Raw genomic sequence first — 16,944 nt, forward strand, 5'->3', positions numbered from 1 at the left:
AAAACTGGCATTAACCCCCGATGGCCAGGAAGGAAAAAAGTTAAAATGTGAGCAGCCCAAACTGACACAGATCCAAAAATGGATCGTGAGTCGTGACACTTGTGAGAGTAGGTTCGGGATATCCGGGAGGACCCAAGGGTTGGAGATGGACATTCTCCTCAACCAAGAGAACCAAGTCCTTCTTGGCCAGAAGGGAGCTATTAAGATCACCCTTGCTTTGTCCTCCCGAATCTTCAAAAATACAGCAAAAAAGGCAGAGATGCTTAGCTGCCAAGGTCTCCAAACAAATGCACTATCAGGATGCAGTGTACCCATACAGTTAAGATGGCGGCAACACAGATGCAAAAATACCGATGAGACAGCCGCTCACATCCTACCAATCCATGGAGGGGGCGGCTGCTTGGTATATAAATGCACAATGAAAACGTGTATGTGGTGCTGTTCACACTATGGCAATGCACAGCATCCAGGCTAACAGCCTATTAGTTACGCCCTTCTATTAGATCAGGCAGGCTGCCCAGCACTGTCAAGATGCATCCCATGTGAACAGACACCACAGAAGGGAGCTATTAAGATCACCCTTGCATTGTCCTCCCAAATCTTCCTCAGAACTGATGGAATTAAGGCTAGTGGTGGGAACGCATATGCAAGGGGAAAGTGCTAGGGGATCATAAGGGCGTCCAGGGCTACTGGGTTCCCGGCGGGGTCTATGGAGCAGAAGGTTTTCACCTTCCGATCTGTCCTGTTGGCAAATAAATCTATATTGGGTTTCTCCCATAGTTTCGTGATCTGATTGATAATTTCCTGGTTCAACTCCCACTCGCCCTGTCTCAGCTGTGTGCGACTTAGGAAGTCCGCCGTCACATTGTCTGCCCCTTTTATGTGTAGCGCTGTCAGTGAGCCTAGGTTTCCCTCTGCAAACTGGAAAATTGGCTTTGTCACTTCCATAAGGGCGTGGGATCTTGTACCCCCCTGATGATTTAAGTAAGCGACTACTGTGCGGTTGTCCGAGAACACTCTTACGTGGTGGGCCCTGAGGGAGTTTAGAAAATACAGGAGGGCAAACTTCACCGCTAACAGCTCCTTCATATTCATGGAGGCTGCATTTTCACCCTCTGTCCAGACCCCTTGTGCTACCTGGTTGTCCAAGTGAGCCCCCCACCGCCTGGGGCTTGCATCTGAAGTAAGGACTCGAGAGACCGGTACCACCCAAGGGGCCCCTCTGGACAGGTTGGATGGCTCCGTCCACGACTGCAGTGAGTGAGCTGTTTCGGGGGAGATATCTAACCACCCTTCTAAATCTCTGTGAAGAGAAATCAGCTGCTAGTATTTCCCACTGGAGATCCCTTGTATGAGTTTGAGCCCACTGAACAGCTGGCAAACAGTCTGTCATTGAGCTGAGCAGGGACATGGCCTTCCTCAGTGTTGTTACTGTATGAGCTATTTCCCCTGCTGCTATGTGTTTTACGTGTAGGACTTTCCCTTCCAGGAGACGACACTCTTGTCTGAGGGAATCTATGGTTATGCCCAAATATTCTTGTACTTGGCTTGGAATCATCCGAGATTTTGGCAGATTTAGTAGTCAGCCTAGGTTGGACAATGATTCCATAGTCCTGTTCAACTGGTCTCTGCAGTGAGAGGGGGAGTTGCCTATCACTAGGAAGTTGTCCAAGTAAGGAAATATTAGGACGTCCTGCTCTCTTATATGTGCCATGACCTCTGCTATAATCTTTGTGAAAACTCTCAGGGCGATGGCCAGTCCGATTGGGAGAGCTTTGAATTGATAGTTCTTTATTTCTCCTCCTATAATGACAGCTGTCCTGAGAAATCGGCGGTAGTCCGTGTGTATGGGGACGTGGTAGTACGAGTCATTTAGGTCGAGTACTGTCATGTAACATGATGGAAGCAGCATATTTACAGCAGATTTTATTGTTTCCATTTTGAACAGATGAATCATCAGGCACTTGTTTAGCTTTTTCAGGTTCACTATCGTCCTGAACGTCCCATCTGATTTCTTCCACAGGAGGATAGGGGAATAGAAGCCTTCTCCTTTTTCTTGGTGGGGAACCTCCTGCAATACCGATTTCTCCACCGGGGTCTGAATCTCTTGTTGTACCGCAGCTTGCTCTTCCATCAACTGCCTCTGCAGGGTCACTACGAAAGAGGGTTTGGGTGAGGTGTGGAAATTTAATTTGAGGACTGTTTTTATGGTGCTTAGGATCCAGGAACTGCTTGATATCTTTTCCCAGGTTGGAAAGAAGAGGCCCAATCTTCCCCATACCTGGGAGACACCTTCATTGGGGTTGATTTTTGTCTGCCGGTTTCCCGAACATGAACCCTTTTCCTCTCCTGTCCTCCCACTTATCCTGGGACTTTTAAGGTGTCTTCCTCTGGATAAATTTTCTGCTCCGAAAACGTTTGAAGAGGAAATTGGATGGGTTAGGGAAAGACTTCTTTTTATCCCCTGCTTTGTCAAGTATATCGTCCAGTGTAGGCCCGAAAAGGAATTCAGCTTCACAGGGAATGGAGCAAAGTTTTGTTTTTGTTTGCAGATCTCCCGTCTAGCATTTGAGCCATAGCGCCCTTTTAGCTGCATTCAAGAATGAGGATGCCCTGGCTGTCAGTCTGATTGAATCTGCGGATGCATCCGCTAGAAAGGCCGCCGCTCCTCTCATTAATGGGACGGAGTCTAGAATTGCATCCCTTGGAGTTTTGTTCTTTAGTTGGTCCTCCAGCTGATCTAACCACACCATCAGGGCTCTAGCTGTGCAAGTGGCGACTATAGCAGGTTTTAGTCCTCCTCCGGCTGCCTCCCATGAACCTTTCCGGAACGTATCCACTTTTTTGTCCATGGGATCTTTCAATGTCCCCATGTCCTCAAACTGCAGAGAGAATTTTTTCGAGGCTTTTACTATGGCTACGTCCATCTTTGGCTCTTTGTCCCAAAATGAACAACTTGGGTCTTTGAAGGGATATTTTCTTTTTGGAGCTAGGAGGCCCTTTTTCTCTGGCCTTTTCCACTCCCTCTGTATTAGCGCTTGAATTTTATCATTCATAGGGAATTATCTCCTCTTCTGCTATAAACCACTGAACATGGCATCCTGAATGGTTCTTTTGGGCCTGGTGTCTACCAGTCCCATAGTGGTTCTAATTGCCTTTATTAGGTTATCCGTTTCCTCTATAGTGAAACAGCTGTGACCCCCCTCCGCAGAGAATGAGGAGTCGGATGACGGGCTGTCTGTGCCTGATGAAGAAGATTCGCTCTCCCTATTGCTGTGTTCTGACTCAGGGTCCTTGCTTTTAGACTTCCTATGCTTTTTACTTTCTCCCTGAAGGGATTTCAAGGTGTTCTCTACCTGATGTTTAACTAGGGCTCTAAGTTTAGATGTGAAACTTGGGGATTCCTTGCATATTGTGTACTCAATGCAGGCTTGGCAGAGCCTTTGCCCCAACGCCGTGGGAAGCTCCTCTTTACAAAGTGGGCAAATCTTGTGGTTGGCCTTTTGCGTGCACTTCTTCCCCTATAAGAGGAGGACAGGCTCTAGTTACAACATATACGTTCACGTAGTTCACTTACTCACCAGGCCGAAGAAGGATACCGAATTTGAAGGAGGTCCTGGATCTGCAAGAGGCTTGTCTTTTGCGACCCCCTGCCACACTGGACTCTTTGCTGCGTTAGGACTCTGAGCGGCTGCTGCGTCGCTGTGACTGTTTACCCTTGGAATCCTTTTTACACTGCTGTTGCGGCGATTGCCGCGGTTGCTGCTGTGTACTGTGTCAGAGGACATGTCTAGCAGAGGTTGCTCTTCTGGAGGCTCAGTACTCATTGTTCCAGGAAAAGCAGCACTGTGCCTCCTGTGCGCCTTTAAGTACTACCATCCGTTGCCATGTGGAGGGACGTATATTTTTTTTTTATTTCTCCCCCCCCCCCCACAGGCGCGCGACGACTTCGCATCTCCCAGCCGCCTCTGGCTACCAGAGATGCTTTGCGCCGCTGGCCCGACGACATGCTGTGGCGCCCCGCCCCGCACGTGCACATTGTCACCGTCCACGGAGCTCCCAGAGGTGCCTTGCGCCGCTCTGACATCATGAGGTGGCGACCCACCCCGCGCATGCGCACTGTCGCCGCGGGGCTCCCAGCAGTGCTTTGCGCCAAGATGGCGGCACCCTGCTCCATGTGTGCTGCTGGCACGCTTGGGGATCCCGGCGCCCGCTGGCGCCCTACCCACCCAGGTACCTGCCCGGTCCAGGCCCGGCCTCCGACGCCCGCATATGAGGGAGGACACCATTGCACCTGGGCGAGGCAGTCTTCTGGAACAGCTTCTGCCGCCTTTCCCTTGCACACCCTGGAGGCCCACTGACTACAGTGGTGGCGCCTCGGATAACCGCCCCAGCTGAAACAGGGAACCCCCGCTGTCTTCTCCAGACTGGTTGGCCCCGACATCCCTCGACGATGGCAAGTCTGTAGGTTCCCTATGGGGACAGGAAAACCAACTGAGGCGAGAGAGAGGTACCGCATTTTTATCTGTAGGTTTCCTGTCCCAGTGAGGCAGATGTCCTCTCTCCGTGGTGCCGTCATGGGGGAAAGAGAAACATATTCTCAAATGATAGTTTTTCTATATTCCAGTAGATTGAATTTTACTCTAAATTAATTAAATTTTGACATTTTCAAGTCTAAAATATTTTACCACAAGTATACCAATAGCTTACCAGCAGTATGACGTGGAGTGGTGATTGAGCTTGTTGATGTAGTCGGAGCTGAAGAAAAGAAGACTGACTTCAATCATAGATTCTTGCTTTTGATTTTCTTATATATTTTCTCTTAATAAACCCAAACAAGGAAGGAGGCATACATAAAAAGTAAGTTGCTAGTTTCAGTTGCATTAAGTACATGCCAAAATTAATTTTTGTAGATAGCCACTTCAACTTGAAACAGGCTTTCAGTAGATAGGAAGGCTGAAGAACCATTTCCTTATTGGTAAGATTAGTAAATTGAGTAACGTACCTTCAGTAGTAGATGGCATGGTTGTAGTTGTTGGGTGTTCTGTGGTGACTGGTGGTATGGTTGTACTTGTTGGATGTTCTGTGGTAGTTGGTGGTATGCTTGTAGTTGTTGGTTGTTCTGTGATAGTTGGGGGTATGGATGTAGATGTTGGGCGTTCTATTGTAGTTAGTGGTATGGATGCAGTTGTTGGGTGTTCTGTGGTGATTGGTGGTGTGGTTGTACTTGTTGGATGTTCTGTGGTAGTTGGTGGTATGGTTGTAGTTGTTGGGCGTTCTGTGGTAGTTGGTGGTATGGATGTAGATGTTGGGTGTTCTGTGGTAGTTAGTGGTATGGTTGTAGTTGTTGGGCGTTCTGTGGTAGGTGGTAGTATTGTAGTTGATGGGTGTTCTGTGGTTGGTGGTATGGCTGTAGTTTTTGAAAGTTCTGTGAAAATGGCTGGAATGGCTGGAGTTGTTGAAGGTTCTGTAGTAATGGTTGGTATGGCTGTAGTTGTTGGGAGTTCTGTGGTAAATGTTGGTATGGTTTTAGTTGTTGGGCGTTCTGTGCTAGATTGTGGTATGGTTTTAGTTGTTGAGCGTTCTGTGGTAGTTGGTGGTATGGTTGTAGTTGTTGAAAGTTCTGTGGTAATGGCTGGTATGGCTGTAGTTGTAGTTGTTGAGTGTTCTGTAGTAATGGGTGATATGGTTGTTGTTGGGGGTGAGTGTTCTGTGGTAATTGGTGGTATGGTTGTAGTCATTAGGAGATCTGTGGTGGTTTGTGGTATGGTTGTAGTTGTTGGGAGTTCTGTGGTAGATGGTAGTATTATAGTTATTGGGCGTTCTGTGGTAGGTGGTGGTTTGGCTGTAGTTGTTGAAAGTTCTGTGGTTATGGTTGGTATGGCTGTAGTTGTTGAATGTTCTGTAGTAATGGGTGGTATGGTTGTAGTTGTTGGGCGTTCTGTGGTAGTTGGTGGTATGGTTGTAGTTGTTGGGCGTTCTGTGGTAGATGGTAGTATAGTTGTAGTTGTTGGGCGTTCTGTGGTAGTTGGTGGTATGGCTGTAGTTGTTGAACGTTCTGTGGTAAATGTTGGTATGGTTGTAGTTGTTGGGCGTTCTGTGCTAGATGATGGTATGGTTTTAGTTGCTGAGCGTTCTGTGGTAGTTGGTGGTATGGCTGTAGTTGTTGGGAGTTCTTTGGTAGATGGTAGTATTGTTTTAGTTGTTGGGCGTTCTGTGGTAGTTGGTATGGTTGTAGTTGTTGGGCGTTCTGTGCTAAATGATGGTATGGTTTTAGTTGCTGAGCGTTCTGTGGTAGTTGGTGGTATGGCTGTAGTTGGGAGTTCTTTGATAGATGGTAGTATTGTTTTAGTTGTTGGGCGTTCTGTGGTAGTTGGTGGTATGGTTGTAGTTGTTGGGCGTTCTGTGGTAGATGGTGCTATGGTTGTAGTTGTTGGGTCTTCTGTGGTAGTTGGTGGTATGGTTGAAGTTGTTGGGAGTCCTGTGGTAGACGGTGGTATGGTTGTTGTTGGGCGTTCTGTGGTAGTTGGTGGTATGGATGTAGTTGTTGGGAGTTCTGTGGTAAATGTTGGTATGGTTGTAGTTGTTGGGCGTTCTGTGCTAGATTGTGGTATGGTTTTAGATGTTGAGTGTTCTGTGGTAGTTCGTTGTATGGCTGTTGTTGTTGAATGTTCTGTGATAGATGGTAGTATGGTTGCAGTTGTTGGGAGTTCTGTGGTAGATGGTAGTATTGTTTTAGTTGTTTGGCTTTCTGTGGTACTTGGTGGTATGGTTGTACTTGTTGGGCGTTCTGTGGTAGCTGCTGGTATGGTTGTAGTTGATGGGCGGTCTGTGGTAGTTGGTGGCATGGTTGAAGTTGTTGTGCGTTCTGTGGTAATTGATGATATGGTTGTAGTTGTTGGGAGTTTTGTGGTGGTTTGTGGTATGGTTGTAGTTGCTGGGAGTTCTGTGGTAGATGGTAGTATTGTAGTTATTGGGCGTTCTGTGGTAATTGGTGGTTTTGCTGTAGTTGTTGAAAGTTCTGAGGTAATGGCTGGTATGGCGGCAGTTTTTGAACGTTTTGTAGTAATAGGTGGTATGGTTGTAGTTGTTGAGTGTTCTGTAGTAAATGGTGGTATGGTTGTAGTTGTTGAGAGTTCTGTGGTAGTTGGTGGTATGGTTGTAGTTGTTGAGAGTTCTGTGGTAGTTGGTGGTAAGGCTGTAGTTGTTGAAAGTTCTGTGTTAATGGTTGGTATGGCTGTAGTTGTTGAATGTTCTGTAGTAATGGGTGGTATGGTTGTTGTTGTTGTTGGGGGTTCTGTGGTAGTTGGTGGTATGGTTGTAGTTGTTGGGTTTTCTGTGGTAATGGGTGGTATGGTTGCAGTTGTTGGGCGTTCTGTGGTAGTTGGTGGTATGGTTGTAGTTGTTGGGTTTTCTGTGGTAATGGGTGGTATGGTTGTAGTTGTTGGGCGTTCTGTGGTAGTTGGTGGTATGGATGTAGATGTTGAGCGTTCTGTGGTAGTTAGTGGTATGGTTGTAGTTGTTGGGCGCTCTGTGGTAGGTGGTAGTATTGTAGTTGATGGGTGTTCTGTGGTTGTTGGTGGTATGGCTGTAGTTTTTGAAAGTTCTGTGAAAATGGCTGGAGTTGTTGAAGGTTCTGTAGTAATGGTTGGTATGGCTGTAGTTGATGGGAGTTCTGTGGTAAATGTTGGTATGGTTTTAGTTGTTGGGCGTTCTGTGCTAGATTGTGGTATGGTTTTAGTTGTTGATCGTTCTGTGGTAGTTGGTGGTATGGTTGAATTTGATGAGTGTTCTGTGGTAATTGGTGGTATGGTTGTAGTCATTAGGAGATCTGTGGTGGTTTGTGGTATGGTTGTTGGGAGTTCTGTGGTAGATGGTAGTATTATAGTTATTGGGCGTTCTGTGGTTATGGTTGGTATGGCTGTAGTTGTTGAATGTTCTGTAGTAATGGGTGGTATGGTTGTAGTAGTTGGGTGTTCTGTGGTAAATGATGGTATGGTTGTAGTTCTTGGGCGTTCTGTGGTAGATGGTAGTATAGTTGTAGTTGTTGGGCGTTCTGTGGTAGTTGGTGGTATGGCTGTAGTTGTTGAACGTTCTGTGGTAAATGTTGGTATGGTTGTAGTTGTTGGGCGATCTGTGCTAGATGATGGTATGGTTTTAGTTGCTGAGCGTTCTGTGGTAGTTGGTGGTATGGCTGTAGTTGTTGGGAGTTCTTTGGTAGATGGTAGTATTGTTTTAGTTGTTGGGCGTTCTGTGGTAGTTGGTGGTATGGTTGTAGTTGTTGGGCGTTCTGTGGTAGATGGTGCTATGGTTGTAGTTGTTGGGTCTTCTGTGGTAGTTGGTGGTATGGTTGAAGTTGTTGGGAGTCCTGTGGTAGACGGTGGTATGGTTGTTGGGCGTTCTGTGGTAGTTAGTGGTATGGATGTAGTTGTTGGGAGTTCTGTGGTAAATGTTGATATGGTTGTAGCTGTTGGGCGTTCTGTGCTAGATTGTGGTATGGTTTTAGATGTTGAGTGTTCTGTGGTAGTTCGTTGTATGGCTGTTGTTGAATGTTCTGTGATAGATGGTAGTATGGTTGTAGTTGTTGGGAGTTCTGTGGTAGATGGTAGTATTGTTTTAGTTGTTGGGCTTTCTGTGGTACTTGGTGGTATGGTTGTACTTGTTGGGCGTTCTGTGGTAGCTGCTGGTATGGTTGTAGTTGATGGGTGGTCTGTGGTAGTTGGTGGTATGGTTGAAGTTGTTGAGCGTTCTGTGGTAATTGATGATATGGTTGTAGTTGTTGGGAGTTTTGTGGTGGTTTGTGGTATGGTTGTAGTTGCTGGGAGTTCTGTGGTAGATGGTAGTATTGTAGTTATTGGGCGTTCTGTGGTAATTGGTGGTTTTGCTGCAGTTGTTGAAAGTTCTGAGGTAATGGCTGGTATGGCTGCAGTTTTTGAACGTTTTGTAGTAATAGGTGGTATGGTTGTAGTTGTTGAGTGTTCTGTAGTAAATGGTGGTATGGTTGTAGTTGTTGAGAGTTCTGTGGTAGTTGGTGGTAAGGCTGTACTTGTTGAAGGTTCTGTGGAAATGGCTGGTATGGCTGTAGTTGTTGAATGTTCTGTAGTAATGGGTGGTATGTTTGTTGTTGTTGTTGTTGGGGGTTCTGTGGTAGTTGGTGGTATGGTTGTAGTTGTTGGGTTTTCTGTGGTAATGGGTGGTATGGTTGCAGTTGTTGGGCGTTCTGTGGTAGTTGGTGAAATGGTGATAGTTTCTGGGCGCCGTGTAGTAGTATTGTCTGATGCCCCCAAAAAAATTGAATTCCAAAGAAAAAGGAGAATGTGATGGTGAGCAATTGACACATAGCATATGAGATGTGGACATTGACATGCCTAACATAGTAGAAGGGATACAATATTTTGTCCCTGGAGTCTGGTACTACAGCTTTAGTCACCCTACCCAGTTCTTGCTGCAAATCCATTTGGACTCTACCATTTCCATGACCCTTGGGCCAAATGCCCCACACTTTGCTGTTTCTCTAACCAAGAATCTTGTCAAATTTTACTACATATTAACAAAATTAATGAGGCCAACTGGGGCTGCAATCTTTTCTTACTAACAGAGATGGTCTACAAAATTATAGCTATCTCTTAGATTGGTGGTGTCAATTGTTTATGTATGTGTGTAAGTGTATACATCTCTCTGTATATACCGTATGTCCCTGTGCATATATATCTGTTTGCATGCATCTGACTATACAGTGTGTCCGTAAAGTCATGGTGCACTTTTGACGAATCACTGGAAAGCAACAAAAGACGATAAAAATGTGAAATCTGTTCCAAAAAAAAGGAAAACTCTCCCAGTTTCATACCTATTCAGTGCAGTTTGATGTGGGCTCCATTTGTTGCCCTACACACATCCAAACGATAGTGAAGTTCTTGCCACACACGGGTAAGGACGTCTGGTATAACAGAGTGAATAATGTCTTTGATTCTCCATTTTAAGTGATTAATGTCGTTGATACGTTTAATGCACACATGTTGCTTCACAAAACCCCAAACTGGGAGAGTTTTCCTTTTATTTGGTGCAGATTTCACATTTCTACCGTCTTTTGTTGCTTTCCAGTGACTGGTCAAAAGTGCACCATGACTTTACGGACACACTGTATGTGCTTTGTGTATGCATGCGTCTGTATTACATACAGTATGCTCCATGTATGCATGTATCTGTATGTTTGGCTCCAAATATGAATTTATCAGTATGTGTATGTAGCATCCGCAATTATAAACACTGGCAATGAAGATGAGACTTCACAGGAGTAAACATCACCCAACGAACTGGCGGAACAAAAATCACTTCTCTCAGCACACATCACCGGTGTAAACTGCAGAAGTGCTGCTGATAACGATACTATGCAGGGACAGATTACACTACTACTTCTCTGCCCATCATTCTACGTAAGCCTCTGTGAAAAGGCCGGTAAATAAGCGCCTAACTACTTCAGTATTGGCCATCGCACATGTTATCGGCCTGGATAAACCAGAAATGTTTCTTTGTGATGATGCAACATGTTAGCATTCGGGGCCCCACTTTAAACTTTTGTCCAGGGCCCCACATTGTCTATAACTTGCCCTGGTGGTGAATCATGTTATATCTCCTGCATATAGAGATGTTGTCAGCATTGATGACCAAGCGGATTCAGTGCAAATCATATGTGTGCTATACACATCTCTTCAGGGCAAACGTAGCTTTAAAATAATACTTTCTATTAGCAGTGAAAATAATTTCCTGTGAAAATTTGGCAAAGGTGGTGACTTCAAATTTCAAAAGATTTTCATATCTCTAGTGATCACATGTGCTCCATAATATTGAGGTAAATCTTACTTACGTGGACATTCACACGGTATAAGAGGACATAGATTACTGTAGTACATTTCTGGGCTGCAATGTTGAGGAAGGCACCAGCACTGACCATCTCCTATGTTTAGAAGACATGAATATTATTATCATCTTTGCTGCGTTGGAACATTATGTTGATCGTTTATGCAGAACAAAGTAAAGAGGCAAATAGGAAAAGCAGGATGGTAGTTTTGGCTGTGTTGAGTTGTTTTATGGTAAGTTTAGTAAGTTCAATAGCATACCTTCAGTGGAGGTTGGCATAGTTAGGGTATGTGTCACAAAGTGACTGACCCTGTGTGACACGACCCAGCAAATGATCGGACACCAAACAGGAAACAAACAAGGGAACACCGGGGACACAATTACAACGGTGTGCCCTGCGATAGGGTATGGGGAAATGGACACCTCCTGCACTCTCCTGAGGCTGTGCCCTGGTCTATCCTGACGTCCCTGTATGGCTTCTTTAAAACCGTCGCCAAGCAGGATACCTTAGCCCTCACTTGCCCTGCACCTATCCCTCAATAGGGAATTGGTAAGTGCAGACACTGGTCCCACCATTGCACTAATATAACACCAAGAGAAGATATACAAATGAGGTAAGACAAACACTTAGCTTTGTCTGCTGCAATGCACCGCACAGCAGAATTAGGCACCAGATCACAGCATTCAGCTGAAGCACCACTGCACTCAGCCAGCTCCTGACTCCAGCTTGGTTGGTCTCCAAAGAGGAAGTGTTTCACCAATAGTTAGCTGATGCACCAGGTGGCCTTTTAAAGGGATGTGGGAGTGGTCACCACCAGCATCAGCAAACTCACTTAGCAATGCAGTAATTACACCAGCGGCCACCGGGGGGAAAAACTGATGTTAACCCCCATGGCCTGAAAGGAAAAAAGTTTATATATGAGAATCCTAGATCTGACACACATCCAAAAATGGATCGTGACAGCATGTTTCCACTGGCCGGAATCCTTCAAGATTTGCTACGGATTGAACACTGTGTATAGCCACAGTGCCCAATCCGCAGCATCCAGATGTTACAGCACAGTGAAGGGGATATTATGAAATCACGTCTCCACTATGTTTGCTCAGCCACATCCGTCGGCCCTGCGCAACCGGACATGCGGCGTGTCTTTAAAGACTGCAGCATGTCTATTTTTATCTTCCGGAGACACTCCGTCTCTGCAAGATAAATAACCCAGTCTATGAATTTGATGTGGTGATTCCGCATATGTTCAATGAACACATGCGGAATCACCGCACTTACAACAGGGGGTGGCGCTTTTGGCGGAGCGGAGTATCTGCTGCATCCAAAGCGCAGGGATTACGCCCCGTGGAAACATACCCTTAGAGCTGCTAGTGTTGCATGGTAGCAGGTGGCAGGGTTGCAGTTGTTGGACATTGTGTGGTTGCAGGCTTTAGGGTTGTTTTTGTTAGATGTTGTGTAGTAGTAATGTCTGACACCAGAAAAAAAAGTAAATTTATTCCAGTGAAAGAAGAAAATGTGGTGGTGGTCATCGGTGGTGGGCAATGGGCACATAGCATATACATGATGTCACATGCTAAACATAGAGTGAGGACATGTAACTTTGTGTCACTCAAGTCTACTATTTCATTTATTTCTAATCCCCACACAGATCCTGCTGCATCTCCCTGTGAGCTACAGCCTTCCCAGGACCCTTGGGCCAAGTCCACCATACTCTGTTTCTCCAGAGAGGAGTCATGCAACTCTTATGATTCATTTTGTGGAAGTTGTGACAGCTCTGGTTCTGCTTTAATTAAAGCACGGGTTTTCCTTTTGTGCCAGCAAGGGTTAATGTCAGTTTCATTGCTGGCAGTTGTTGTGTTTGCTGGACAGCTGAAGTTGGTGGTGACCACTCTCATTATCCTTTAAATAGTCACCTGTTGGCAGCGGATCATTCAGGATCCTCTCCAAGCGTGTGACAACAGAGCTTCTTTATTCAGGAACAAACAGGAACAATATATGATAAGCTTAATAGATCAGGAATAAATAATTTGTGTGTCTCTATCTGTGCAGCATCTACAGCAGGCTGCTTCTCTCATACACAGACACAGGAAAGACAGGAAATACAGTCATATGCTCTCCCTGTGTGAGCCTCTGGGAGTTTTTTTTAAACTTTATAAAGAGCATACAAATCTAGCAACTGAACACTCATAGGAAGGAGTGGAGTTGTTGCACCAAACATATTCCAACATCACCAGATGAATCTGCTGACTGTTAATGATAGAGTTTTCTATGTAGACCAGCCTTGCAGTCACAGCTCTCTAGTGTGAGCAGTGAAACTGCTACTTCTGTGGAGTTCGGGGTCTGTTTCCGTATCCTTTGTGGTGTGGAGCTTGGCAGTGGAGCCTGGAGCTAAGTTGTTTGTTATTTACCTTATCTGTCTTGTGCTTGTCACTATCCCCTGTGTTTACACCATCTGCACTGGTTTTGCTAACGACCTTGCCGGCCAGTGCACTAGCCAGGGTATAGGAAGGTGACAGCTAGGGACCAGGTACGTGAAGGCGGCGGGGAAAAGAACCCACATAGGGCATTATGGGAGCTTAGGAATAGGCACAGGCTGAGTTAGGAGGTGCCGCACCCCTTGTTCCCTACTATTAGGGCCCCCCTTTTCCCATCGCATTGATGGTGTTTGTTGTGCCGCCCACTGGACTGACTCTTGTAGGTCGTGATATCAACGTTTTACTACGTAGTAACAAGCGTGATGGGACTAACTGGGGATTCCAAATCTGAATAGATGTCTTTAAGGTTGGTATGCCATTACTTTTTGGGGTGTTGATTAATTAAAGAAACCTAAGATATGTGCCATAACCCATCAGTTCTATCAACCATCTCTCTCGCATCTTTTTTGATTTTTGGTGGATGCAGAGCTAGAACCATTATTAGAAATATACTTTAATGTATGATTAGATAACTATCATGGTACCCACTAATATCAAATCGTCATCAATGTACCTTCTCAACAAGAGCAACTGAATTCATGTAAACATTTTTTAAATTTGCTGAACTAGGCGAATTCAAACAATTTGGGATTTGGATTTGTTGAATCAGTTAAATTGGTCACAAACATTTTACATATTGCAGAAGACTGCATCAGCCAGAGATGGATCAAAAGACCTCGGACATAGCTGGGTTGCTTTTACCATAATGTTTCACAGATATCACATTACATGGTATAACACAGCCAATCAGGAGGGACTATCACAACCTGTATAAAAGCAGAAGTAGGAAATACAGCAGCCATTTTGTGGTGAATCTAGAAAAGGAAAGAGGTGATTAGGAAAAGCAAGTTGATAGTTTGGGGTGCATGAGTTTGGTTTAGAACCTCTTCAACTGGAAAGAAGCCAGATAGTGAGACTGAAGAGCCAATACCCTTGGTAAGTTTAGTAAGTTAAGCAACATACCATTAGCAATAGGTGTAATGGTTATAGTCATTAGGTGTTCTGTGGTAGTAGGTGGCATGGTTGTAGTTGTTGGGAGTTCTGTAGAAGTAGATGCCATGGTTGTAGTTGTTAAGTGTTCTGTGGTAGTAGATGCCATGGTTGTAGTTGTTAAGTGTTCTGTGGTAGTAGATGGAATGGTTGTAATTGTTGAGCGTTCTGTGGTAGTAGATGCCATGGTTGTAACTGTTTGGCTTTCTGTGGTAGTAGATGGCATGGTTGTAGTTATTGGTCGTTGTGTGGTAGCAGGCGGCAGAGCTATTGTTGGACTTTGTGTGCTATTAGGTGTCATGGTTGTAGTTATTGGAATTTCTATGGTAGAAGGTGGCATGGTTTTTGGTGTTGGGCTTTGTGTAGTTGTAGTGCCTAAACCCAGAAAGAAACCCCAAAACAAACAAAAATGTTATTTCATTCCAATCAAAGATGAAAATGTGATGATGGGCAATCGACAGATAGCAAATGTGATATGGACAGTGATATGCCCAGCATATGTGATACTGATGATATGTAACTTTGTTTAACTTGAGTCTGGTACAACAGTTATTACTAACTCTAACCAGATAGTGTTGTAAGTCTCTGTTACTATATCGTAGATGGGCAGAGGGGTACATACAAATCATGTATCCCCGAAGCAAAAGTCATAATTGGACTATACCCTAAAAAATATATATTTGGTGGAGTCGGTAGGGTAGTAGTGCATCATTTTTGCAGTCACAGAAGGGCATACTGTACCTTCCTATTTTTTAAAGAAAGGGAGCGGACAGTGCATAATGCCCCTATTGAAGCCTCTTAGTGCTCTCTCCCACTAAAATACACTATAGGAACAAAGAAGCGCAATAAGGTCTTATCAGATGATAATGGTATAAAGATATAAAAAATCCACTCACCCGCTAAAGGAGAGATCAGGCATATGGAAATCGTCAGCTGCTGCACATCCAAATGGTCAGACAAGTGACCGCCAGTATATCGCTTCTTATGGAACTTATTTTTTGGACTTTCATGCGCTGCTTGACATAATACACAATCCAGTTATTTTAAAAGATCAATTATTTATTCTTATTTATTCCCATTTAATCCCAACGCGTTTCAAAGTGGAAAACACTTCTTCTTCAGGGGATGACAAATATTCCTCATCCCCTGAAGAAGAAGTGTTTTCCACTTTGAAACGCGTTGGGATTAAATGGGAATAAATGATTGATCTTTTAATATAACTGGATTATGTATTATGTCAAGCAGCGCTTGAAAGTTCAAAAAATAAGTTCCATATTAAGCGATGCTCTCTCCCACTGTGATATCCCTTTCATGGCCTCCATAAAATGTAATGTTCTGAAATCTGCCCCCCAACATACACCATAGGATTCAATCCACAGTCAATCCCCTGCACAATTTCTCCCCATAGTATGTCACACATGGATTTTCCCACAAACAATATGGTGGATTCTGTGTTATTTAATGTAAACAGAGATGTTAACTCACCTATTGTGAATGGTAGATCCGGTGTTATCTACTGTATACTGTATAAAGGTGTTATTCAATGTACAGGAGGAAGAGGTAAGCTGTTACATCTCCTATTGTTAGTAGTAAATCCTGTGTTATCTACTGTATATAGAGGTGTTATTGATTTTATTCTACAGGAGGAGAAGGTGAGCTGTGACATCACCTATTTTGAATGGTGGGTCCGGTGTTTTCTACTGTGCATAGAGGAGTTTTCAGTCTTTGTACAGGAGGAGGTGAGCTGTGACATCACCTTTTGTGAACAGTGGATCCTGTGTTATCTACTGTATATAGAGGTGTTATCAGTCATTGTACAGGGTGAGGAGGAGGTGAGCTGTGACTCTTTTAATATGGTAGTTCCTGTGTTATCTACTGTATATAGAGGTGTTATCAATTATTGTGTAACTGAACATATTAGTGGGTCATTATATAAGTGAGTAAAACAAATAAATTGTAGAGGAGGAGGTGAGCTGTGACATCACCTATTGTCATTCATGGTTCTTGTGTTAACTACTGTATATAGAGTTGTTATTGGTCATTGTACAGGAGGAGAAGGTGAGCTGTTATATCACCTATTTGTGAATGGTGACAGACACAGTATTATGAGGGGAGGGGGTTTGCAGAGCTCAGAGGCATGGCATGCTTTTCCACAGTTATTTTTTTCCTAACTTTATGTGTGCAAATTGCGGCTAGCCAATCAGGGCGCAGGAAACACCTACAATGTCCTGGCACAATGGTTTGTGTCATTGGCTGCTGAAATCACATGTAGCCCTCTCCATTTAAATAGCAGACATCTTGTTTTAGTACCATTTTGACACTGTAACAGAGAGGCTGCACCTGACGCTGGCACAGTTAGCAGCAAGATTTTACCTAGTTAGCTAGGCGGTTGTATATCAGTCAGATAGTGTAGCTAGCTAGGGTCCAATGTGGCTGTTAAATTTGTATTCCAGCATTTGTTTGGCCATTACTGAGATTCACAAAGCCAGCAGGGCACATGTCCTACAAGTGTGTTGTGCACTGCAAATAATATTTTTTTTCACTAGCTAAATATTAAACAGCCTGCTGTATCCCACCTTGTCACTTAGTGCTGTTGTGATATGAAACTGTCTACAAACC

At 44.5% G+C, this 16,944-nt stretch overlaps 1 protein-coding gene across 3 annotated transcripts in view; it reads right to left on the minus strand.

Annotated features, from left to right (window-relative positions):
* LOC141051811 (uncharacterized) overlaps positions 1 to 16,944 on the minus strand; it is a 646,796-nt gene that overhangs the window by 76,111 nt on the left and 553,741 nt on the right. For 2 of the 3 annotated variants that reach the window (XM_073548842.1, XM_073548843.1), the window contains exons 59-60: positions 10,865 to 10,954; positions 4,711 to 4,758 (exon numbers count right to left, since the gene is read on the minus strand). In XM_073548842.1, the coding sequence (XP_073404943.1) occupies positions 4,711 to 4,758; positions 10,865 to 10,954 (138 nt within the window). Of the gene's footprint in view, positions 1 to 4,710; positions 4,759 to 5,005; positions 9,275 to 10,864; positions 10,955 to 16,944 lie in introns of all 3 variants that reach the window. The other variant, XM_073548841.1, reaches the window with a different exon arrangement.

This window comes from Dendrobates tinctorius, unplaced genomic scaffold (assembly GCF_039654945.1).
Source record: "Dendrobates tinctorius isolate UK_male_01 unplaced genomic scaffold, ASM3965494v1 ptg000158l, whole genome shotgun sequence".
Classification (NCBI taxonomy): Eukaryota; Metazoa; Chordata; class Amphibia; order Anura; family Dendrobatidae; genus Dendrobates; species Dendrobates tinctorius.